Below are 26,119 nucleotides of genomic sequence, written 5' to 3' on the forward strand. Positions count from 1 at the left end.
TGGGCTTCCGGTCTTAATTTTGTTTGATGAACTTGTCAGGATTTCCACAGGTCAGTTGCAGAAGTATCATGCTTAATGGAATGCTATGCAGAACATACTCCTTGCTTTATTTTGAACTCCTCCAGTTTAGGGTCTCTTCATCTGTCCCTGGTACAGCTAACATAGGTAGGATTTTTGTCTTCTAGTAGTGTTGCACGTTTATTGAAATGTCTTACATTGAATGGGATTGATACCTTAAACCAAATCAAAATAACAAAAGTCTATTTGAGTAAGTTGCGGAATTATTTCATTTTATAAACCAAAATAAATAGGTTTGTCAAGCTTTATTTTTCTCCTTTGACCAATTTTGTCTGGCTTTTAGTAATTGAATTTTAGAAACACCATCCTCCACAAAATCTAACGGTATTTCTACATTCTCTTTTCTCTTAGTACAGACTAATCAGATCAGTTTTCAAATTGTTCCCCATCACCTGTTTTCCCTCCTGATCTGCATGTCAATAAACTCTGTTCCAGTTTTCACCATCTCTACTTTGGCATTCAAGTGTTGGCTTCATTAATGCTGAATGAGATATTAGGGTTACCTGTTCACTTCTTGGCAGCTGAAGATTCAACTCTGTAGAATTGAAAAAATATAACTTAAAATTTGATCTTCATAAGTAGTCCAGATCTAAAAATTTCAAATATTAAAAGCACTTACATTTGAGGAAGTTTAGATGCTTATGAGACAGTTTTTATCTAATGTTTTTCTATTCCTATCCTAGGGTATTCCAAAGCCCTGAGGATTTATTTTTATTCTTCAAGTCATGCTGTTCTGTGTCTGACACTTAAATGCTGTCATTCAGACACTTGTCTTGCGTTATCCTTATGCTAATACATGTAAGTCACTTTAAATTTCAGCTCATCTATAGGAAGTTATTTATGATTTGATAGGGTGCCGAAGTGGTATTTAGGTTTGTATGAAAACACTCTGATGTTCAGATTTATACAGCTGATATTTTTGTGTCATGTGCCATTAAGATGGATTTCATTAGTTTGTCTTACGCAACTGCAGGTGATCAGGCTGTGATGAAAGCAGTCTGCTCATTTAGATGCCATAATCTAGAGATACAACACTGGGGAGATTTGATATTTGAAGACCTGAGTTTGAAAATTTGGCCACAGCATATCTGTAGGATGAAATAATATTGCATTGATCTCAGTCAGTCTTTCTGCAGGTCAGTATATGTCTGAACTGCGAAGTAGTAATTTTAGTCTGATTTTTTCAGAAGTCCATAGTATTTGAATGTTCTTTAAATTATCCATTCAAACAGCTATCAGTACAAACTGCTATGTATTCTGTGGTCGTACTGTATTGCCTTGGATTTCATCCCATACTTTGCCTTTTTTTGATAGCAGGACTGAATGAGGTCAGCCATAAATAGTCCAGTCTGTACAAGAATATGGTGAGGTAACATAAAACTTGTTAAAATGTTACTTAATATCCAGTATATTATTTAATTCCAGAATACCCATAGAATATAACATACATACGTGATTATGAAGAGCTGTGCCTTTTCAGTGTTACTCTTTTTTTTCTGTCCTTAACATGGTAGTAGCTTGAATAATGGCCAGAACTTTCAAGTTCTACTGTACTGTTTTTACAAAGAGTTACTATGCCAACACTTCTGATGTAAAAAGTGTGCTTTTGTGGATAGCGTTTGGTTGTCAGCATTCTGCAGCTGCTACATCCCACATTGCATAGTTAAGACATAACTAAGCAGCGCTACGATGTTGATTACAGCTTGTCAGGCGTTTCAGGCTGTTCCTCTGTACCTAACTGAAGTAGATATTTTCTAAAAGTATGGGTCTCCAGCAACAACGCTAAATTTCAGAAGTTTCTATTTTTTTTTCCATTTTTAAATTATTATGCAAGAAAAGATTCTCTTTAAATTGATTTTTGTTTTCTCAAATGGAGAAATGAAATTGTTTTGGATCCTTTTCAATGCCATTTCTGAAAGGTTTCATTTTTATTGTACGATTTTATGGGCAATTGAACAATAATGTAGAGTAGACTACCTTTTTATTTCTGACACTATAATACACAGCTAACAAAATATAAAAACACTTAGCATTGAAGTAGGTGGCTATTTTTGTCCTGGTGTGCAACTATGCATCATACATTTAGCTTTTTGTTTGATTATAAATTCTGCAGGGCAGAGACTTCTAGGTAAGACGTGTAAAAAAAGCTTGTAAAAAAAATCGCATGATTCTGCATCAATTTTATTCTACGATAGGATTAAAAATAAAATTACCTCTTTGCGGTCTTTCCATGTTTCTCTGTTGATACCTGTTTACAAGAAAATTGTGCTGAAGTCAAAAGTGAGGTTCTCATTTACCTGAAGGCATGAGAGATTTTCTGGAACAAAATAGAGCTTTATGAAGTAAAATTGATAGCTTTTTTATATGGCATGTAGCACAGTGAACTGCTGCAGTAATGATATTATAGATATCCAAATATTAATCATTACGGTGTCTTACCTTATTACTGGATTATCACTCTGATATCTTCTTTCCTTGGGAATTACTTCTTTCTCTATTGTTTTACGTCTTTCCATCTCTATTTCTTTCACTGCAGCTAACTCAGGGCTTCCAGAAAAGCATTAGCTTGGCAAGAACCTGAATCGGTGCACGGTTGTTTTCAACTACTCATACTAATGTAGCTTTGTAACTGTTTGACACTCAGCACATTGAACGGAGAGTGACAAGTCTGCCAATAATAAATGCGGTGTCTGTTCAGATCAAAAAGTGAGATATGTTTCCCTTCACCAACATTGAGACAATGTGAGCAGAAACTGCATGTAAACTGCAACAGAACTGCATGGTACAGCGCTCGACAGGTTCTCCGGGTGCATCATCTGGCTGCCTCTGCAACTCCTCCTCACATGCTTTCTCCTCTCTTCTTTTGATTGCATATTACCTAGGGAGGAAATTAAACTGTGTCTTTTTATCATCTTCCCTTAAATTTTCTTCTGAATATCTAAGTTGACTTGTCAAAGACATTTTAAGAATGTAGTTTAATTCTTTAAGAATTTAATTTAAGAATGTAATTTAAGAATGTCGTAAACTCCTTGAAGAGTGAAGTCAGAATAAAAATTGTTTCATTTTACTTTATTTAGTAAATTCAATAACAAGATTGCAAGGAAAGCTGGAATTTATTTACTTCCTTTTGACATCATAGCAAGAGACAAAGAATTGTAGGTGGAATACTGCAGCCTGTAAGTAATTAAGAGTCTTAAGCTCTGTTTTCCACAATGTCTTTGACAGTGGGTTTTGTTCCATTCCTTAATTGCATGTTATTTCATATATTTTTAAATTACAGGCAGAGATTGTACTTTATACAGAAAACTTCATCCACAGTGCTACTTTGCATCTTGCAGTGATGCATTTCAGTTTAATTTTTGTTTCTTACAGCAGCCAACAAAGATGCTGCTGCCCACCTCTAACTGGAGTGGGTGTATCTCCCTTTGGAAATTAGGCTGCTATCTTAGAAGCCTAGTGTAACTTCTATATCCTATTTAAAGATTAAGGTACTGAAGATTTAGTTTGTAAAAATAGGTCTGTTTACAACTTTTCAACAGAAAATGTAGCTAAATTTTATTTGCAGTGTGACAACTGAGAATTAGATGCCATAAGTAGCATACATGGTAGAATAAGCAGCTAACATGGTTTTCTGTTGAGATTCCTGCTTGGGACCCCAGCTCATTTTATTAAAAGTCTGCCTGTGACATAGCTTTTGAGCGATTGTGTGCCCCGTTAGTCCTTTTATTAAAGCCTTGGCCATAAGGTCATAGCTTGTGGACAAATTTGATGGGACCACAGAGTTTCTGCAGAGCTACAATAATCACTTCTTCAACCGTCTACTAACTTTTAGAGGAATTCAGTAAGAACCTCCTCTCACCCCTTCTGAAATGCTGTATGGATGAAAGGTAGTCTTCATCTTGGTGATGAAGAATAGAAAAATCTCTTCTGAAGGATGATCGGTGTTTTGTCCTGTGGAGAAAGAGTTGTTGAACTCCTTATTTGGGCCAGGAAATAAGTGTAAACATGGCCCCGTAGTAACAGAAGTTCTAGCATGATCTTTTTGCTTGAACTTGCCTATATAATATGGAGAGGTCTCAAATTTTAATGCTTTTATTTATGTAGAAAAATAAACTGAAGCTTCTGGGAGTAAATTCTTTAAAGCTTGTCCAGTTACTCTTATCAACTACATAGTTGACAAGCTTGAGTTCCAAACTGGACTTTATCATTTGTGCCGTGGCAGAGGGATTCTGATCCTCCAGACTTTGCTGCTTTCTCCAGCTACATCAGCTGGTCTAATAAAAAAATACTGCTTTTACCACAGTTAACAGGGAATATCTGGGTGCAGGTATGAATAATCATAATCCAGGAAAATCAAAAGTTAATGGTTTAAAAAATATGAACCTTTTTTTCTGTTTTATTTATCTGATTTTGTTTATTCTTAGTAGATACTGATCTTTTTTTCTTAAAACCTCAAGTTCTGACTTATTTTCATCCCTTGATATCAATGACTTCTTTGCTTTCCTATCCCTAGACATTACACCAAAAGAAACCGTTAGTTGATCAGTCTGAATTAATGACTAGCACTGGCTGATGAATTATTGGTGTGTTTTATTGTTTTTTGTTTTTTTTTTTTCTTTAGATTTTAGTAATCTGTGTTACCCTTCACTCCATTTCTTAGACTAACATGCAGGCTTAAACTGAGGACAAGATGGAAATCCTGTATTATGAAGTATTTTCCAGATATATCTGGCCTTAGCTTCTTGCTGTCAGTTTTGTTTGTACCAGATTAATTAGTTAACAGAACTCTTTTGTGGCCACTTCCCCCTTTCCTAGTCTCAGTTACGTTGTGTGCAGAAAGAACATATTTTTTCTGTCCTGACTGACAATTTTGTGTGCATCTCCAGTGAGTGTAGTAGCCCCTTTGCCATTACTTGGACTTGCTCCCAAGTTACTTGCTCGGACTAACCTGTAGGTGCTTCTCAGGGTCGCTGCTCTCCTGCACCGTGTCACCTGTAGGTACCTCTCCGTCACCAGGTAACATTCTGTTACTAGTGCCAGCGTTCTAGGTCTGAGGCTTCTGTTCTAGTTAAAGATGTGCGGGGTCCTAGTGTTGAATACTTGTGCTTTTCTAGAAAGTTTTGGGTTTTCTAGAGACCAAGTGGGTAAAACCAAACAGAATCTGTTGGTATGTGAGTTTTGGAGTAGATTTTTTTGTTGTGTTTTTTTTTTTTGTTTGTTTTGTTTGTGTTGTGGTGTTTTTTTTTTTAAATCTACCAAACTTATAAGTTAGTAATTTTACAACAGTAAGTTGTCATTAATTAGAGACAATATCTTAAACATTTTAGCAAAGGTTAAAGCTATTCTGGGGTGAAACCTTTTTATGCGGTGTTTAGCGGAGCTAAAGCACGTAGCTCAGGAGGGAGTTGTGCTGAGCTGGTTTTGGTGTGGGAGTAAAAGGTGAAAACAAGAGACTTCACTTTTCTAATGGAGAGGTTTTGAAGAATGTTTTTAAGGGTTAGTATCTGAAGAAAATTAAACTAGTGTGAGTAAGGATAAAATCACCATGATATTGGAAAGGAAGAGCCAATAAAAGAACGAAGGAACTGTATTCCGAAGATAAAGATTTCATTGTGGTAGTATGACTTACATAGCAAACTGTTACTACTGTTAGTAATCTCTTTCTCTTAGTGTTTGAGCAGCCACCTGAAGTGATTGCTTTTAACATGGCAGAAGCTCTCCTTTAGGTTTGGTTTGGTTTGGTTTTGTTTCGCATTGTTAATAATTCTCATGTGTATTGTTTCATTGTACTTTTAGTGGTAGATTACAGCTTACATCTCACAAATTCGTAAAAAAATCATTTACCTTTATGACTGAAAATAGATTTTTTTCACAGAACGTGAAAGCCAATTTACAGCAAAAGAATAAGAGTCTGTTACCCATAGAATGACTTGTCTGTTTTAGAGCACTAAATGAAAAGTCTACTTTTTTAAGCTCTCTTGTTAAAGAAAACATACATTTATGGTGTTTCTATTTATTTAGTTGCTTCTATTTCTGCACATAGAAGAAAATGAAGTTTGAAGTTGTTATTAAAGTCCCAGAATTTTTAGGCATAGGAATTCTGGCTAGGGCCGGTTTATCTCATACATCTTTACCCTGTCTGACTTGTGCTGCTGAGTTGATCTGTATTTCTTGCAGTATCCCCTTACGAATGTGGCTTAAGGAAAGGGAAGCCCAACTTTCATATGTCTCCCTCATTCCACTGGGGTTTATCACAAATTGGTTTCCCTTTCTTACAAAGTATATTCAGTGGCATCCAGTCAGCCTGGAGTGACGAGAGTGTTTGGTCAAGTTGTCTTCCCCGTGGCTCTGGCTTAAAAGAGGGGTGGGAGAGCCAGTAAATCCCTTAATTAATTTTCCTCTTTGCAGACAGGACATTTAGGTAGCCAGTACATGCCATCTGATTAGTAATTTGAAAGATGCCGAACATTGTCCTTTCCTGCTGAGGAGGTAGCTCAGTAAAGATAAACATTTTAGTTAAGGAGTAGTCCAACTTTGGGAAAAGGTAGGTACAAAAAAATTCAACAAAACCAGCTAAGCAGTATTTGCTCAACTAAATTTCTCTGACTAATTGATAATGAAGTCTATCAAGTACTTAATATACTTTTGGAAGTCATCTAGATACAATTCAAAGTTGTTTTCAGATACATGCTATAAATAAGACCTATCAAGCATGCTACTAGGCAGGGGAATGAATACAACTGGGGAGTGAAGTAATTCTATGAGGAAAGGAAACTGAAAATTATTGTCAATAACACTGGAAGTGTTTGTTTCCCTTCAGGAATATATGTAAAATACGGAGCAAAATGCTAAGAGTTGTTATTATCAGTCTTTGAAACTTATCTACAGAAGCCACTTCTGCTTTGGAGTGTTCCTTTCTAACTCAGACAAGGAAACAAGAGGAAAAGGGAACCATAATCCAGCTATTGTCTGCGGGATTTAATTTTTCTTTGGATATCCTGTCCTCACAATAAGCTTGTAGAAGAAAATGATCTAACGAGTAGAGCTAACTGATTAGTAAAATGTTTCAAGCGATGAAGTGTACTTGTTCTAATGTCTTGACTGCAAATGTGGCACATGGAAAACACTGGCTACTGGGCAAGAAGGAAATGGCTCAACTAAACATATCTGGGTACAGTTTTGGTGTACAAATTGTCGACATTTTGTTTTAATTTTCTAGTGGTAATTGTTTTTCCTATCTAACAGTAGATCAGCAGATACTCAGCTGTGGTTCTAGTAGAGGCAAACTGTGGTCCAGTGAATGTCCTGCTGCAGGCTCTGCCCGTGCAGGGAGTTCAGTAGAGAATTGACACTTCTATGCATTACGTGTGTGTGGCACTCTGGATGTCACTCAACCAACAAGGGGCATTTAGGTAAGATTTTATCCAAATGTAAGAGTGACTGGGAGTCAAAGTGATCGCGATTCCTTTGGCAGCACTACCTGGTAGAGAGCAAACTCTGCTTTCCCAGGGAAGGCAGGGGAAGTGCAGTCAGCATCTCCAGTGGACCACAGTCTTGCGTGAGTTCATGTGAAAATGAGTGAAAACTGTTCTCACCCATTTTGTAATGCTAGGTTAGCATGAGAGAGCATTTAAAATCTGAATAGTGAAATACCATATTTAACGTCTACTGAATTAAAAAATTCCAGAAATTGATTGGAAGTCTATTGAAATGAGCCCCAGCAGGACATCTGCTGCTAGGGTTGGGTTGCTTTTAGCAAGATGGTTGCAACTAGCAGGAGGTCCTGAATGCAGATTTCTCATTAGAAAAGCCCTTTATTTTCAAAATTGTTTCCTAATTTATAGATGAGGAAAAACATTTTTCCGCATGCTTAGGTAGATCTCAGTACAGAAAGCCAAACGTGCAGAGTTTTTCTTTCAAGATGCTAGAAATGATAGATTGCAAGTAAGCCTTTTGAAGATTGCAAAGGATAAAGGAGCAAAAGTATTTCTTGAAAATGTTTGAGAGCTTTTTCACTGGTTATTGAAAACAATTAACAATAAAGAAAATATTCAGGGCCGTCAAAGTATAACTTTTCTGTCTCTGTGTATACCGTCATCCCCAGTGCTTCTTTTTCTTTTCAATAGAAGTGTAACATTACTTTGCCGTTAATTGTTTCTTAAAAAATTACTTCATAGCTGGAATTAGTCACTGCAGGCATTTTCTTTACTAGCGCTTCAAGTAAGCATAAAAGCTGAAACGTTAATGATGTCTTAGTGTTACTCATGATTAGTGGCTTGATAAGCTGATCCTCACAACAGGCTTTCAAATGTCTTTCTTGTTTTATAAAGGATTGGAGAGGAGTTTCTGGCTGCTGGCAGCTTGTTGTGTCTTCTGAACTGCTTGCTGTTGGTCAAAATTAGCAATTTTTGAAATTTTATTTTTGTTTGGTTTCCTCTACCATTACCATGTATAATGGGCAGCAAAGTTAACTTTAAGTCTTGAGATACAGATGGAAATGTGTGAAAATGAAGTCCTCCGTGACTTCATTATAATGACTTCACCAGCCTGAAGATAGCTTGTTGTAATAAAGGTATACAGCCTTAAAATATCAGATCAAAACTAAGAAAAAAAAGTCTAGCATATTTAAATTAATTTTGTCCTTGCAGTGTTACATTTTCATATTACTGTTTTGTTTTCTTTTTATGTGATTTCCCTTTCCCTCCTTATTGAAATATTGCAAATTGCTCTGAAGAGGAAGATGTTTATGAATGGCTGTATGATCTGCTCATGTGGATATAATTGCTGAATTCATGCCATAAATGAAAGGAATGGATAAAACCTTGTCGTTTACTCTTCTTCCTCATTGAAGGACTTCCTTTCTTACGCTGTATTCTTGAGTGCTTTGTCTCATCCAAAAGAATCAATTATCTTGAGAGTCTATAAGATATCAGTCCATGGGGTACACGCTAAACTTTCATTTACTCAAATACGGACCGTTACCACTGAAGGATGGATATTTGCCGGTGGGACTCAGAGCAAAATTTTTACTTCCTGTGTTTTCTGACCATGTTAACTGTCCTCCACAGTGCTCTGTCGTGTTCAGCCACACCTAACTTATGAAATAAGATTTTCTGTGACATGCTGTTTACATTCAAGATCAATCCAACCATTAGTTTTTGTTTATCCCCAAAAGAAATGGTCAATACTGATCTACCTTACCATAAGCCCCTTTTAGTTAAGTCCACATCTACTGTAATTTGTCTTCCTTTTTCTTATGTTGGAAAATCCTCTTAGTCCATTCTGATACAGTTTGATATTACCATTCTTCTGTGAGGATTTTCATAATTCCTTTTTCTTGTTTCTTTGATGAATTTTTCTTTAGAGGAAAACTAATGAGGGCAAAATTCTTCCCCATCTGATCCATGAACAGCAGTTTCATCTCTTCTAATTGACAAAACTTGTGGCAGTTTTATGTTCTTAATAATTCACTTGTTTTCTAAATTGGTTCTGAGATTGACAACGGGTAGATCAATATTCTAACTCCATGGTTATAATTATGTCCTTAAATCAATATTTACAAAGCTCTTGGCAAGGAATGAACTGCTCCCTCAATTTAGGTTGGTAGTGAAGTGGTGTTCCAATATCAGATCAATGTTTTGGGAACAAAAAACACTATAAGATTATTATTTTTTTTATGCTTCTCCCACAAGGCTAATTTTGTTTAACAAAAGTAATCTAAATTTGAATATTAGTTATAAATATAGTCCCATCTAGAGGTAATGATGGTTACTGTCAGGGAGAGGTAGCAATGAATTACTATCAGATTTTTTGACAGTAAAAAGTTAGTGTCGATGAATTTCAAGCATACTGGAATTTACTTTTTTGTGTTAATTTACACTTTTTTTTTACTAATATGAAGACCATAGACATCACATGTACATAATAATTACCACAATAACATTCCAATAAATTTTAATGAATGCAAGTATTTGTCTCAAAGTGTAGAGACAGTATTGCATACTCTGAAGAATTTTTATTGGCTGTATTAATTGATCTAATTAAGCTGGCTAATTTTAGGCTTATCTGAAGTAAAATATATCTTATGAGTGATGCAACAATTATGTTTACTTATTGCCATTAGGAAGTGACAAAAGCGTCATGTAAAAAGGACATATTATTTGAGAGGTCTGTTAGCTGGAAGAAAAAGATGAATATATGTTTGCTGGCAACCAAAATAGTTTTATGTAAAATTGATCTTGCCAAATAAATCATGTTATAATCATCACATAGGGAGTGCTAATTAAAAGAGAAGCATGGTCGTTTACAGGGCCTGTCTGAATTGGCTTATGTTCTACAGGAGGATGAAGTTTTCTCATAAAGCCTTTTCTTCTGCAGCACTGAAGCACAGTATTTTTTCCTAGTTTCAAGGGAGAATGAATGTTCTCTGAAAGCTGTATCTAATACAAGCCCACACTTAAACAGGTAAATTGAAGCCAGTGCCTGTGTTCTGTGTCCCCTTTCCACATCTTTTATTATATCATGAAAAAGAAAATCCTATTATCTTTAATTGTTTGTTGTTTAATTATGCTGCTAAGTAAAAACGTAATAACTATTTTAAATTAAAGTGTATTTTATGACTTTTATCTGAAGTCTTACCTTTTTTAGACACTTTTTTTTTTTGAGAAGGAAGGAGAGGTTGAGTTTAAACATTAAGAGTAACTGTTGTGGAAAAAAAAAAAAGTTGTTTTTTTTTTTTTTTCCTGTGGAAAGTTAGATAACAATTATCTAAAGAGCTGTAGGATAGACATCAGCACCATGCTTTGCACTCATGTCCGCTGAGCTATAACTGGAAGCGCACACTCTTGCCTTGCCAGGTTTCTGTATCTTTATTTGGAAGGCTACCAGCAGGCACCATTTTTACTTTGGGAAACTGATACTTTGAAAGCTGTTGGCAGTGGTGGTTGTAATGCCTGCTGGTTAAAAAATGGCATTATAGTACAGTAATATCTTGGGCTTGATATTTAGTATTGCCTTTTATGCTGTGGGTTTCCATAGTGCCTTCTAAAGTATATTTACACGTAATCATTTCACTGTCCACTTAAAAGCATTATCAAAGGATTATGGTCGAGTTTGGTATTAGAAGAAAACCATCTCTAAAGCAGAATTTTGAGGATAGCAAAAAAAAAAAAAAGTCTGATCATGTAACACCAGCTCAGTTCCTTATTTACTGTCTATTGTGTAGGCACGTGGAGAATTAAGAGTAATGCTCTTTGATTATCAGAGTTCCAGCATAAGTATTAAAGCTCTAACAGCTACTGCAATGATACTAAAGTTTATTATTTTCATATTGTTTTCATCTATCACTATGAAAGTTCCTTACAGAGGAACTCACTATTGTTCTTGCCACCTTGCAGATAAGGAAGCCGAGGCATGGGAAGGGGAGGTGACATGCCCAAAGCGCCTGAACAGACCAGTGCAAGTGAAAAATGCCAAAACCATGTTTCCTATGTGTAATTAAAAGCTTTATTTCTAAGGATATGGTGCCTTTCCTTTGCTTATGGCGATACAAAATTACAGGACCTACAATCCCAAACATTACAACGATGAGGGATTTGTAAGATGTTTGAGAAAGCGTCTTGTTCTGGTATTTTTACAGTGTTGAAAGTCACTTTCATTGACCGTTTCTTTGACCAGCTGCACTGCTTGTCTCCTGATAGACGGTGAAAATGTTAATTTTCCAGTCTGTAGTCCATCCAGATGCTTTCTGCTCCTTTGCTGTCTTTCCTTCTCAGATAAATGCTTGTTTGATGCCCTGCTGTTTCCTGAGCAGCCTGTATCTTATGACTGCATTTGATGCAGTCATAAGGACCAGAGGAAATGGTCTGAAGTTGCGGCAGGGGAGGTTTATTTAGATTAGATATTAGGAAGAATTACTTTACTGAGGGGGTGGTCAGGCACTGGAACGGCCTGCCCAGGGAGGTGGTGGAGTCACCATCCCTGGAGGTATTTAAGAAATGTGTAGACGTGGCACTTTAGGGCATGCTCTAGTGCCCGAGATTGTTGGGGTTTTTTTTGTGTGTGTGTATGGTTGGACTTGATGATCTCAAAGGTCCCTTCCAACCATGAAGATTCTGTGATGCAGATCCGTCAAATCACTGTCTCTAACAAGTACCGTTTTTACACAGAACGTTTTGTGACATGAAGACTGCTTGATGGTTTAAGTTGACTGTTACAGGGCAAGAAACTACGCTGCTTCATTCTTAAGTAAAAAGCTTATTTGAAATGTAACTTTAAGTTTGCTAGACTTGTAGAAATTGTAGAAAATTGTAGAAAACATGTTCATTTCAGAAAACTGCTTCCTTAGAAGTTACAATGAGACTTTTATAGCTATATCATTTGTATTTTGACAACACGCACAGGTTTTTAAATGTTTTCTTTCCTTTAGAAATGTTGAAATGGAGCTGTGTTTTAAAAATGCTCCAGAAAATCTGAGAATTCCTCTGGCAAAACTTCAGTGAATCAGCAATTCAGGCATCTTTAAAACAAAAAAACCACCAAAACACAGCTTGAATAATTTTATGAACCAAGAGTAAAATTAAATTATGGCAAACTTCTTTGGGTGATTAAATTGACAGTATTATGTTTAGAAAGAAAGAATTGGAAGGTAATTTTGTAGGTCAAAACTATAAATTCAGTGTTTGGGACACTCAAACCTCATCGAACCTGAGCCCACTATTCCTGCGTAGCCGCTGGCACAAACTGGAACATAAGTTCCACCTAAACATGAGGAGGAACTTCTTTCCCTTGAGGGTGGCAGAGCACTGGAACAGGCTGCCCAGGGAGGTGGTGGAGTCTCCTTCTCTGGAGACATTCAAAACCCTCCTGGACACGTTCCTGTGCAACCTGCTTTAGGTGGACCTGCTTTGGCAGGGGGGTTGGACTAGATGATCTCCAGAGGTCCCTTCCAACCCCATGTGATTCTGTCGTTCCCTATGCTGAGCTGGAGGCAGCTATGCATTTGGCAGTCAAGTTTTCCTACATGATGAAACAAGCTGCTCTCTCTGAACTTCACTTTGTGAGGTAAAATGCCAACATATTAAGATTAAAAACATCTGCAGATGACTGTATTTCTTTGATGGATTGGGACTGCAGGCCATAATTCAGCACTTAATCTGCCTAAGCCTGTCAACCCAGGGAGCTGTACCTCCACTTGCTACTGCACGTGATTCTCTTTGGGAAGCCAAGTCACTGGCAGCTTGTTTTCTCTATATCATCAATCAACACAGCAGGCTTCAACTAACTCATGCCTGTGACACCAGCTGTTGCAAAGCATTATTTTGGAAATGCATTGGTCATCCCACTGCAGTGTGATCGTTGTCTTTTTATGGGCATTATTTTTTAATTTACTTTGGAAATGTTGCAGTAAACTCACAAGTCATTTATTAGCACGTCAGTAATAATATAGTATGTGCCATATGCCATAGGAACTGATCTTACCAAAAACCTCTGCATTTTCACAGCCCAAAATAAGCAGGCCAATTCAGACACTTAAAAACTACATGAGAATCCAAGCATTTGCTTTTTATGAAAAACTTTTAACGTTGTGTGAAATCAAAGTGTTGCCTGGAGAAGAGAAGGCTCCGGGGAGACCTCATAGCAGCCTTCCAATATCTGAAGGGAGCCTACAGGAGAGCTGGAGAGGGACTCGTTATCAGGAAATGTAGTGACAGGACAAGGGGTAATGGTTTTAAATTGGAAGAGGGGAGATTTAGATTAGATACCAGAAAGAAATTCTTTACTGTGAGGGTGGTGAGGCACTGGAACAGGTTGCCCGGGGAAGTTGTGGATGCCCCATCCCTGGAAGTGTTTAAGGCCAGGCTGGATGGGGCTTTGGGCAACCTGCTCTAGTGGGAGGTGTCCCTGCCCGTGGCAGGGGGGTTGGAACTAGATGGTCTTTAAGGTCCCTTCCAACTCTAACCATTCTATGATTCTATGATTCCCATTTGAAAGTGACTAAAATCTCTCTGGAGACTGAAGTATTTGGTTTGTAAGGTACTTATCACTGCTATTATTTAAATAAAAGGATGTATCATCTGAAGTTGTTAATAAGCAAGAATGAATATATCTTTAAGCCATTTTATTTAAGAAATAATATTCCCCTGTGAAATATCACTGTTAAAATACCAAGTTTAATCATGATTCAAAACTGGATTAAAAATCAATGATGTAAATTAATTTGGACTTAAAAATGATGTCAGCCCACTTTCAGCACTGTTAATTTGTGCTACATGGGACGTTTTTGTGAGAAACTACTATTTCAGTGAGCACACTATCATTTTCTAGGTTTAAAGAACATCATTCATGTCATCTTAAGTAATCATTTCATGTTTTTATCAGTTACAGGAAGCTTTTACTTTCCCTACTAGCTGTAGGATTTTTACCAGCCTCCAAGCAGACTGCAAACCATTAACCACTATTCTTTTGTCCAGTGAGTTTTTTACTTATCTGGTTTCCCTCCATCCAGATACAAGAATATTGTGGGAGGCGAAGTCAAAAACCTTTCTCAAGTTAAGGTAAATGACAACTACTGCTCTCCTCTCATATATAAATTCAGTCATTGTATCAGAGAAGGCAGTCGGGATGGTCGGGCATGATTTACCCTAGATAAATCCATTTTCTGTTCCCAGACACCTTTTTCTCTTTCATGTGCCCAGAAACATGCTCCAAGATGACTTGCTTCATGATTTTTCCAGGGACCAAGGTGAAGCTGGCTTGCCTATATTTCCCTGATTATTCTTTGGACCTTTCTTCATGTGATTTACATTCCCCCAGTCACCAGGGATCTCCATTACCTTTCAAGGACAATAATGAGTGGTGTTAGAAGGACATTGGCCAGTTCTCTTCAGCACTCTTGGATGCGACCCATCATGTCCTGTAGGCCGTTATGGCTTGAGTTCTCTCAAGTAATCCCTGATTCAATCTTCATGTACTGGTGGTAGTTGTCACTGAGCTCTTTCACCGGTCACAGGGGCTGGGAGACTGACGGAGGCATAGCCAGCACTGAGTGCCTCAGCCTCAACTGCATGTGCTGTCACTAAAGCCCACACCCTACTCGGCAGCAGACTCACACTCTCCTCCTTCAGCCTTTTTATTACCAACGTGGTTGTAAAAGCTCTTCTTACTGCCCTTGGCATCCCTTGAATGTCTTGGCTTCAGCTGAGCTTTGGCTTTCCTGAGACCATCAAAACTGGTCAATGTGATGTTTCTAAATTTCTCCTTTGTAGCATGTCCCAGCTTCTGTCTCCTCTGTGCTGTCTTTTTAGGTTAGAATTCTGTCATGAGTTCCCTCCTTAGGCAAACTAGTCTGAAACGTCTTAATGTTTGGAAATTTTGCAAATTAATGTGTTCTGCTAATGGAAGCCGTAGCTGTAGCACATACAACACCCCCAAACACAGGTTAGAGACGCTTAGCTCAGAAGTTTCATCACAGTTATCCGGAACAGAATCTCCATGTTCTAGAATTTATTTAATACTTGGGGGGAAAAGGGAGATCTAACTTAATCTGTTATTTAATAATTTTTTTAGTCCTTAGATGTTAATTAGAGAAGATAAATTATCTGGCACAGCTATTGTGGTTTTTGGCATCCAGATGGATTCTGTAATGGCAAAAGGATTCCACAGTAACAGAGATATTTTTTTTGTCATCTCAATCAGCTGTTCCTTTAATCATCTTTAAAAAAGAAATGTAAAATTTTATTATGAAATAAGACGAGAAGCATGACAGATAAAAATAAGTAATTTTAACTATTCCTAAAGGTGTCTTTGGCAATGTTTCTCCTTTATATATACGATTAGTATTTATGGAACAAAGTATAGCAGCTTAAGGTAGAAGCTAAGTATGTTCAATTTCATCTTAATTACATTATTTTTTGCTCACTTTATGCAGTAACCAAAAGTTTTCAAGAGAGAGGGCAAGACAAACTGTTACATAAAATGACTTTAACTTCTTGTTGCCTGGGTCTTGCTTTTGGCCTGGGATGGCAAAGTCGCCTGGATCACTGCTGCCTTCCCTGTAGCTCGGCTTGTTATATGTAGCGCAGCCAGGAGGGAGCTTGGGGAGCTTAGGGCGATGACGATGAAGGAGGGGAAGAAAACTTTCCAGCCACATGGGAAGCGGCATGGCTGGCTCTTCAAGCCTCAGCCCCTGCTCTCAGCTCTTTCCTTTACCTCTGCTCCCTGCAGCAAAAACAGTCTCGTCCTTGGATGAGCAAACGTTAATTTTTGCTTGCGCTGTTGGGAGCCCTTCAGCTCTCTCACAGTCACGATTTATTTTAAGAGACTGAGACAAAGTGGGCAGAAGTTTAATTGCAGACTGGTTTCTGGTGGGTCCATAGAATCAGATGCCTGAAGGGGAGCGATTGACCATGGGAACCATGTCAGTACTGTAATGGTGTAGGATCATCCATTTGCAGCTAATATTAATGAGTTTTGCTGCATGCTTTACATTAATTTGTTGAATCTAGCTGCGTACAGCAGTTTTTTATATTATTTCACTGATGTATATCTAAAAAGATTTGTATCATAAAGTATCGGCAGCAAAGCTCATAAATTTACTGCAGAGATGAATAAATACAATGTTTTGAATATAACAGTCTAACCAGATGTAATTCTTGAGCCCATGCACTGTACGTATTTAAATGGGAAATACATTTGCGGACAGTCCAGCGTGTACTGTGCCAAGCACCTGTGCCTGCTGGTTTTATGGATATCAATTTTAGGTAGTCTGGTAAGAAAACTGGACTCGGTGCCCCCATTAAATCGCTGTTTGGTCTGATGTCATTCTTCATGCATCTTTCTGCATAAGGAATAAAAAGAATATAGATGTAAAACTTTTTGTAAACAGCTTTGAAATCTGTGATGCAAAGTGCTGTAAAAAATGAATTTACTTGCATGTCTTTGCACATCTCTGGTGTGGAGAGCTCTGGGGAAGGGATGGATCTGGCCATTCTCTCACCAGGTTATTAAGGCTCTGCTGTGTCGGGACAGTGTCCCTGATTACCTCTTACTGTAAAGAGTAAGGATATTTAAACTTCTCATTGTGAAGGGTAAGGATATTTAAACCATCTTCTCCTGTATGAATCTAGTCTTTCCTACTAACACAGGACTAAGCAATCACAAACAGTGAGCTGTAGTGTGATGGCAAATGATGTGAAGTACTTTCTGTCTCTGTTTACTGCATGCTGTGGGAAGATAATGATGAAAGAGTTTTTCATTCCAAAGGGAATAAAGCCAATCCATATGATGTGTGTGGCTGTCCTGCCTGCAAGCTCTATCTCTTTTTCTTTCCAGTGTGAAAGTAGAATTTGTCACCTTCTAGTGTAACTGCAATTTGTCTTCTGTTTTGTTCCTTTTTCTGTTTGCTTTTGGTTTTGGGATTGAGCTGGTAATTAAAAGCATGCTTTTTAAGAAATTAGTTAAGAAAATTATTTTTGGTGAAGACTGAATCTAAATTTTTAAAGAAGTTATTTTCTGTGTGTATCTTGTAGTCTCTTGATGTCTCAAGGAAGACCTAAAAGAACCACCACTTAAAACCCTATGTTAATTAGCAATTTTGTCCAGAAAAAGTAATTTTCTTATTCACAATTATGTAATATCAGGATCTTTTTCTAAAATCCTTTTTTTTTAAACTGCATCCATCAATACATAGATTTCTTTCTACCTGTGTGCAAAGCTCTGTAAATTATTCGCAAATGCTTTTAAGTAATTATTTGCATTAGTTTGTCTTCAGATTAGTAACAGATTTCTACTTGGTCTCCTTTTCCTTTGTACGTACATATCACAACACAGTTTATAGTTTCCACTGTGAAACTCTGGAAAGGCATTTTTTATTATTTATTTAGACTTTTTCTTGAGATACTATGTTCTGTTAAATTTTGTCATTTATTTTTAAAATGTGAATTGTTTTAATTGTGATGTAGTATGTTACTGTTTTATAAGAGAGAGATACATGATTTATTGTGGTTATCTAAATAAGTCTGCAGTGCCCAGCTGATGTCTGAGAGGTAGCACGCACTGTTTTGCCTGTCTTCAAGCCAAGGTGGAAGATTTAACTCATGTACAGAGCATGGAAATACCTTTGCATAGAGAACACAACATGGATTCCCTGGTGAAATGACTACTTGAGAAAATGTAGATACCCTGACTTTCTAAGTTGTCCAGCCTGCAGATGTAAACTCCTCGCAGCCGAACCTGCTAAGCTTTCTGGGGTTGTCCATAGCAGAGAAATGGTTTTCTATTCTCTTAGGAGGTAAAGGAAAAAAAATCAGGCAATGTGGAGGACAGTGTTGCGAAAAAGGAGGAGTGAGTTTGAAGAACATATAAAAGTGCTGCATTGGGGAAGAGGATCCAGGAAGCAATGCGGTAGCATGAAGGGAAGAGGAGGATGCCAGTTTGACTGGCTGAGCACTACTATAGTTAGGAAAGATGGACAGAGGGCACAGCCTGGAATATTAGAATAGGAAGGGGGATTCAGGCTGATATTTTGAAGTGCTGTTTTGCCTACAGCAAGAATTCTTTGGCAAACATTTAATTGTAGGCTTTTTTTCTTACTGGAAGTCTTTCTTTGACGTATCACAGGTATCTGTTAAAAATATAATTTTGTTTTTTCCTTTCTGGGAAACTGTATGTATGTCAGACACTCATCTTTAATACATCAATGCTCTGGTCTTCTGATTTGGTCCTGGAAAAGTGGTACAAATAGAGAGTAAGTTTGGGGTATGCTGACTTCCTGCAGAACAGGGACCTCTTCAGCGCTGTCACTGCCTTTGAGGAGCACTGGTTGTACATCGCTTGAGACAGTTATTTTGCTCTTCAGCTGTATGAAGTTACCACCCCCTAGTAATATCTAACATTTCTCATGCTTAAGAAGCCATCAGTCTTTCTGACCATGTATATTTATAAAATCTGCTGTTAGGATGATTTGTTTGGGCCATACTACTGATCTGGTAACATATGTATTACTTTTTTTCTTCAGATGCACATGTATAAATACTGCTAACCTGTTTTTTTGTCAGAATTATGGTTGGATACTTAAATAAAATCTAAAATCTGGTACTATCTGGAAAGTAATTTCTTATAATGATTTTAGTGAAGAAATATTAAACAGCTTTATTATTGGGCTAAAGGAAAATTTAGTAAAAATTATCAGTACTATTAGCCTTTTAAATTTCAAAATTGGTTTCTGTCTTCCTATAAGGTGCTTATAAATAAAGTCCTACTGGAAACATTGAAAAAAGGCTTTTTAAGTGAGCTGTATCATTAAAACCTGACGAAGTCATGGTATGTTTCGCTTTTGATCTGTGTATGAACAGGACCAAAATTATAATTCAGTCATTACTTGGATCCTTAGGTCCTAATCAGACCAGTACCCGTCTTGCTTAAGGATTTAGCATGGAATATGCATTACTTTTTGATAGAAATAAAGTAGCTCGATATTTGATTTCTAGAGGAAGTATTAGAATATGGTAGTAACATATTTGAATTCATTTGCAGTTATAATGCATTTAGGTTGGGTAGTAGTAAAACTGTTCAAAACTTTTTCTCTTTTCTTTTCCCCCAGCAATCTCGTTGAAATTACCTCAGCAAGCAAGTCTGGCTAGTAATGTGCTGCTTCTGTAACAAGGAGAGAAAGTTGTAAAAGAAGCAGCACTACAATACAAGCAGAGTAAAATTAAGGGTATCTTTCCACTGGGATGTTATGTCCCTTAAGAAAATAGAAACATTCTGCCATAGTATTCCTCCCCCAAGAAAGCACCAGCTGACACAAATGGGTGACTCCATGGCTGAGATGCGCCAGAGAATCCATTATTACTAGTTTTTGAGATTAGGCTGTAGAGTTTAAGGTAGAATTAATACGTTGTTTAGAACATTGGTAGAATTAATCTCTTGTTATCTCTGTGAGATGTTAGGTTCATATGGCTCTTGCTATTTCGGTTGAGCCTGAAGACAATTTAACTGTTGGCCAATAAATACGTCTCATATTGATACTGTAGAACTTTTTTTTTTTTTTTTTTTCATTTGGGATTCCCAGAGCTTCCAAACTATAAAGTTTTGTGACTGTTGATAAAGGTTCAGAATTTCTTCTTGGCTCTGTGCTTTAAAACCTATGTGTGGCTGGGAAAATCAGACTCCCTGCCTGTAGGAATGCCCCTTATTTACTTCTCCTGGAAACTGGACCCCTTTCTTAACTCTTGAGGACATTTTTTCATAGATAATAAACATGAGTCATATTTCTCATGGATTGTTAGAGTATAAATAAGACACTAATTAAAACCTTGAAACACATTTCCAAACTTCATCCAACAGCAATATCCAGATTCATACAAATTCGTATGAGCCAGACAGACTTTTTTTTGAGATCACAGCATTTTGCTTTTCTGTACAGCATTTTGCACACAGCAAACACACAGCATTTTGCTCTTCTGTAACCTGAAGCAATTATAAACTGTAGTTTTATTTTTTTCCAATTAAAAAGGTATTGCATTATTTGTAATAAAGCAGAACGTTTCAAAGAAAACTATGAGCTATAAATTAACGAGTACCTTCTAAATTCTGGGCACATGTAGAATTGAAAGAGTTCTATTCCAGAAGTTGAAAGTCAATATTTAATGAAAACACCCACTACGTCTGTCAAACTAGCAATATAATAAATGTGCAGCCCTCTCTTTTCCTTCAGAAGAACACATTCAACATAGTCTTTAGCTGAGAGTTTTACCAGTCACTGCAAATATACTTCAGTTGCACTTTTCAATTACTTACGAACAGTGCATCGCTGTGGAAGCATCGAGCATGCTTGCTGGTCAGTCTGGTCTGAACACCCATCCTATATGGTTTGGGCACTCATGGTGCTGCTTTTGTGGCTTTACAGAAGTTATGGCCACAAAAGCTACAGAGGGGGGTACTTTGTGACTTTCATTAACTTTGGCACAATTCCTTTGGCTGCATCCTTGGTAATGTGTAAATATGTGACATTTCCAGTCTTTATATGTTGTATTCATGTAATGGAAGAAACCATTTGGCGTTGAGTAGGTCTGTCATAACAGTGGGATAAAAAACTGGGCTTATCTATTTTTGAGTGTCAGGGTATTTCTAAGGTTTCCTGAAGGACACCTCTGACTATGCCCAAGCTTCCTTTGGCCACATGGTGCCTCTCATATCTCTGTAGAGTCACAAAGGGTTCATAAACTATAGTCGTAACAAGCAAGACCAAGTTAATTGATATTTCTTGGCAGATCTCTGCATGATATGCTTCTTTCAAAAAGGATGAGCTGGAGAATCCATTATCCCTCTATGGGCTCCTACCTTCTTGCCTCTTTTTTACATGAGATCTCTGTAGTTAGGGGTTTTATTAAAATGTATAGTAAATGGTTACCTGGTAGCAGCAGGTAACTGTTGTGTTCTGCAAGTGAATTTCGAGAGTATTTGCCGATGCAGTTTTCCCCAAGTTAGATATTCTCAATGGAGAGCATCAACCCTGACAGAATTTGAGTATGTTTTCTTTCAGAATCAGAAGTTGTCAAAATTCGAGGCAACTGGTGGCATTTGGCCCAGAGCAAAGATGCTCTGCAAATAGAAAGCTCATCTTGAGAAATTATAAAGGTGATACGCACCTTCTGGTTTTCATCCTCACATGTTATGCAAGGATTTCCTTCCTGCTTGTTCCATTTGTTTATTGCCATAAACATTGTCCACATAATATGTGGTCGGTGGAGGAGTTTCTCTAAGGCCAAACATGCTTAAGGCCAAACATTACGGCTTAAGAGTTAAGAAGGGCGGTATGAAAGAACCAAAACATATTATGTGGTATGTATTACAGCAGAGGGCCACAAAGATGATTAGGGGCCTCTCCTCTTAGGAGGAGAGGCTGAGGGACTTGGGTCTTTTTAGTCTGGAGAAGAGAAGGCTGAGGGGGAATCTGATCAATGCTTATACTTAAAGGGTGGGTGTTAAGAGGATGGGGCTGGTCTTTTTTCAGTGGTGCTCAGGGACAGGACAAGAGGTAATGGGCACAAACTTGAATATTAGAAGTTCCACCTAAACATGAGGAGGAACTTCTTTACTTTGAGGGTGGCAGAGCACTGGAACAGGCTGCCCAGAGAGGCAGTGGAGTCTCCTTCTCTGGAGACATTCAAAACCCGCCTGGACATGTTCCTGTGCACCCTGCTCTAGGTGGACCTGCTTTGGCAGGGGGGTTGGACTAGATGATCTCAGAGGTCCCTTCCAACCCCATATCATTCTGTGATTCTGTATTTTTTTGTTTGTTGGTGGCTTTTACACCAGTTTTCCCCATTCCCTTTCTTCCTGATTGCTTCCTTGTCTCAGTGAGATGTGATAGAAAATGGCAAGCAGGCAGATGCTGTGGATGTTTATGCTAATGTCTGACAGCTACAAGGTGATATGTTCATGGAAGGGAAAAAAGACATTTTCACCACGTACAGGGGGTCATATAGAGGCCTGTGCTCAGCTGGCCTTTGAAAGCTGGTTTCTAATACAGGACTGAAAGCATTATGTGACAACTGGTGTCTCTGAGTTAATACCAGGGTACCTGGCCTAGGCGTGCAGCCAAAGGGGTTAAAACCAGAAGTGGTTCTGGTCCAACAGGATGGATTCTGTTCCTGTCAATGGTAAAGTTTTGGGAGGTGAGACTGGCGGTGCCGTGCTAAAAGGCTTAGTAGGCCTTGTGTCCAGACTTCTCTCTTGGCAGAACTAAGTTCTCGTTTCGTTAACTGGGCAACTATTGTAGTGACATTTTACAAATTGAATGCAATTGTATGGACCAGGATTTTGTGGGTAAAAGTGACCGAAATGATTGTGAGAATGCCAAGGGGCCAGTGGGTTCAGTTCATTTTGAATAATTTTATGTCACTTTCAGATTATTAGTAATTAATAGCAATATGTTTTTGCCCGCTGTCCCCTGAGCAGCGTGCAACAGCCCCTTCCCCTGCTCTTCCTGAACTTTATTGTTTCATCATAAAAACCCAACAACCAAAAAAGTAAAACGTCTCCATACAATTTCATATTTCTCATTTCTCTATGATTTTCTGGCCAAATTTATTTACCCTGTAAGTACAAGAAAACTTTAACTTGGAGCTCTGCCAGCTCATGCGGAAACTGAGTATCTCACATGAACATGAAGATGTATCTTTCTCAAAAATACATGCATTAGTCTATATATAGAATATATAGACTAAGAATGTATAAGACTATAGAATAAGACTATAGAATATATATCTATATATTAGTCTATATATAGAATCATAGAATCGTCTAGGTTGGAAAAGACCCTTGGGATCATCGAGTCAAACCATCTACCCTACTCTACAAAGTTTTTCCCTACACCATATCCCCCAACACCACGTCTAACGACTCCTAAACTCATCCAAGGATGGTGACTCAGCCACCTCCCTGGGCAGCCTGTTCCAGTGTCTGATCACTCTTACTGTGAAGAATTTCTTCCTAATGTCCAGTCTAAACCTACCCTGTTGCAGCTTGAAGCCATTCCTCCTTCTTCTATCGCTATTTGCTTGTGAGAAGAGACCAGCACCAACCTCTCTACAATGTCCTTTCAAGTAGTTGTAGAGAGTGATGAGGTCACCCCTCAGTCAATCAATATCATACCCCACTTGCAGCTGGAAGAACAGTGAATGGTAAAACTTTTTAAAAAGCAGGAACCACTAGGTTATGTGTTTGTCACGGTTTTGTTTTTCATGGGGATGTTGAATCTGAAGCCACTGTTATCCTTCTTGTGTTGTAGGTGCTGTAGCAGTTTTGATCCCTCGCCTAGACCTGGTGATTTCTTTCGTCGGAGCCGTCAGCAGCAGCACTCTGGCACTGATTCTGCCACCTCTGGTTGAAATCCTCACTTTCTACAAGGAAAACTTGAGTTTGTGGACAATATTTAAAGACGTTTTTATAGCTGTCATTGGAGTTGTTGGATTTTTAACAGGGACCTATGTGACTGTTGAAGAAATCATTTATCCTGCATCCACAGTTCTGACTAATGCAACAGAGAGCATCCCTGTGGATTTAAATGCTACAAACTTGGTGGTTGGTTTAAAGTAATAACCAGGCACTTTGAACTACTTTGTTCCTTAACAAGAAATCCTATATGGATATGACCTACGTGTGGGACAAATTCCATTTCCACTTGAATTTTTGAAAAATAGCATGCAGCCCTTTCGCACACTGTTGTTTGTTCTTTCCTTCATTCCGTCCCATCTACCTGAATTAACTCCTTTGATCTCAACTTCTGCTCATCAGCTGAATTGATGTCAGGATTTAAAATATATACATAAATATAGGAAGGAAATACGATTTTAGGTTATTTGCAAGAAAAAAATAAGAGTTTTTATAAAGAAGCCAAGATGCCTTCCTCCTCAGAAAAGGTGAAAGTCAATCCATTCCTGATATCTAGGCACCAAGTCTGAGCACTCCTGTTTTCACGCCAGCTCTGTTGTAAGGGCTGGAGTGGGAGCTCAGTGATGCATAGACCTTCTCTTGGCTCTCTGATGGCATGGATTGCACCCCGGTGAACCAGAGGCACTATAGTTTTAGAAAAGAGCAGCTGTGTTTTTCATTTCCGTTCTGGGAACTTAGATGTTTGCCGTGGAGAAGTTTTTGCGTAGTTGCAGTTGCCTGGCTCTGGTTCCTGGGGGTAGCTGTGTCTGGAATTAGTGTGCTGTGCAGAAGGACTGTGACTCTTGTTCAGTCTTTTCACACTGGGGGGGTTTTCAAGCAATCAGAAGGATTAAGCCCACCCTGGTTAGTATAGCTGACCACTGCTGGTGGTTGGTTACATGACAGTAAGCATAAAGGCATTTTTATTTCATGCCAACTAGCTTAACATTTAAGCTGAAGAATGGACAAGACTGTAAGATTTAGAGGTAAAGGCTGGATCTTTTACTAGACTGAAAGATAGCCAGTTGGGAGTGTTCTTGCCATCTTACATGATCTGTTACTATATATTCCTGTACCATGAGCTGTTCAGCATGGCCAGACCCCTGCTCCAGGGAAATGCCAGCTGTCATGCTCCGTAGAGCCGTGGAGCTCTGACTGTCCAGAGCAGCTTTAAAGATTCACGATGTTAATTTCTGTATGAGAAAGGAAAGGATGAGACGCTACTATCTAGAGTGGAGCTTGTGCCATACTTTCAAACGTACAAGCTGTGGGTTATTTGTGAAAGGATTTGTGATTCCACAGCACTGTGAGCAGGGGAGCACCGGGGGGATCTGCTTTGAAGCTCTTTCTCCCTTGAGGGCACCAGCTGCCTGCAGGTTGTCTGAAGATGTGGGTTGTCTTAGGACTTGCTTTCAACTACTGGTACTTTGTAGGGCGGTACAGCTTATATGAGATGTGAAGACATGATTTTTTTTTTTAGAAAGTAATTACATATCCCATATTACATATCCCATATTACAAATGATAAGTAGTTTATTTTTGTACATTTTGGTAACTGCTGTACTGACCCATTTTTTACATCATTTCTTTATCATTGATTTCAACTATACAAATGTATGAAATACCGTATTTTTTTAACATATTACTAGAAGTCTGTAGACTGCCTATCTATATTTCTATTGGAACGTATAATAATTATTTTTGCATTCTTATATTCTGCCTTAAATAGGATCTAACACACCCTTTACTCATTTTTGCTGCTTCTGTCCATTTTAGTATCAAAAAAGAACAAGTTGATAAGTTAGTAATTGGGTAGAAGTGAGTTTTGTTCAGCAAGCCTGTGCACTGAGTCCCCAGATGAAATCCTGATTTTCAGAGTTCATATTTGACTTTCTGGCTCACGTTTCATAGATGACTTTCACTCCAAATGCTAAAGGTATATTTTTGGTCTTGTTTTCTAAAAACACTCTATATTTTGTACAATACTAGAACTGTATTTATCATTCTCATTCCTGTTATGAAGAAACTCCTTTTTCTAAGGAATATTTTTAATTATAATGTTCCCCCAAGAAATATGCCAAAACCTCTCTACTGTATTCATACA

The 26,119-nt window shown here is 37.9% G+C and overlaps 1 protein-coding gene across 1 annotated transcript in view; it reads left to right on the forward strand.

Annotated features, from left to right (window-relative positions):
* The window catches only part of SLC36A4 (solute carrier family 36 member 4), a 93,088-nt gene extending 68,908 nt beyond the window's left edge, over positions 1–24,180 (forward strand). The window contains exon 11 of the mRNA XM_074148278.1: positions 23,873–24,180. Coding sequence (XP_074004379.1) covers positions 23,873–24,180 — 308 coding nt within the window. The remainder of the gene's footprint in view (positions 1–23,872) is intronic.
* Positions 24,181–26,119: the final 1,939 nt, after the last annotated feature.

This window comes from Numenius arquata, chromosome 1, assembly GCF_964106895.1.
Source record: "Numenius arquata chromosome 1, bNumArq3.hap1.1, whole genome shotgun sequence".
NCBI lineage: Eukaryota > Metazoa > Chordata > Aves > Charadriiformes > Scolopacidae > Numenius > Numenius arquata.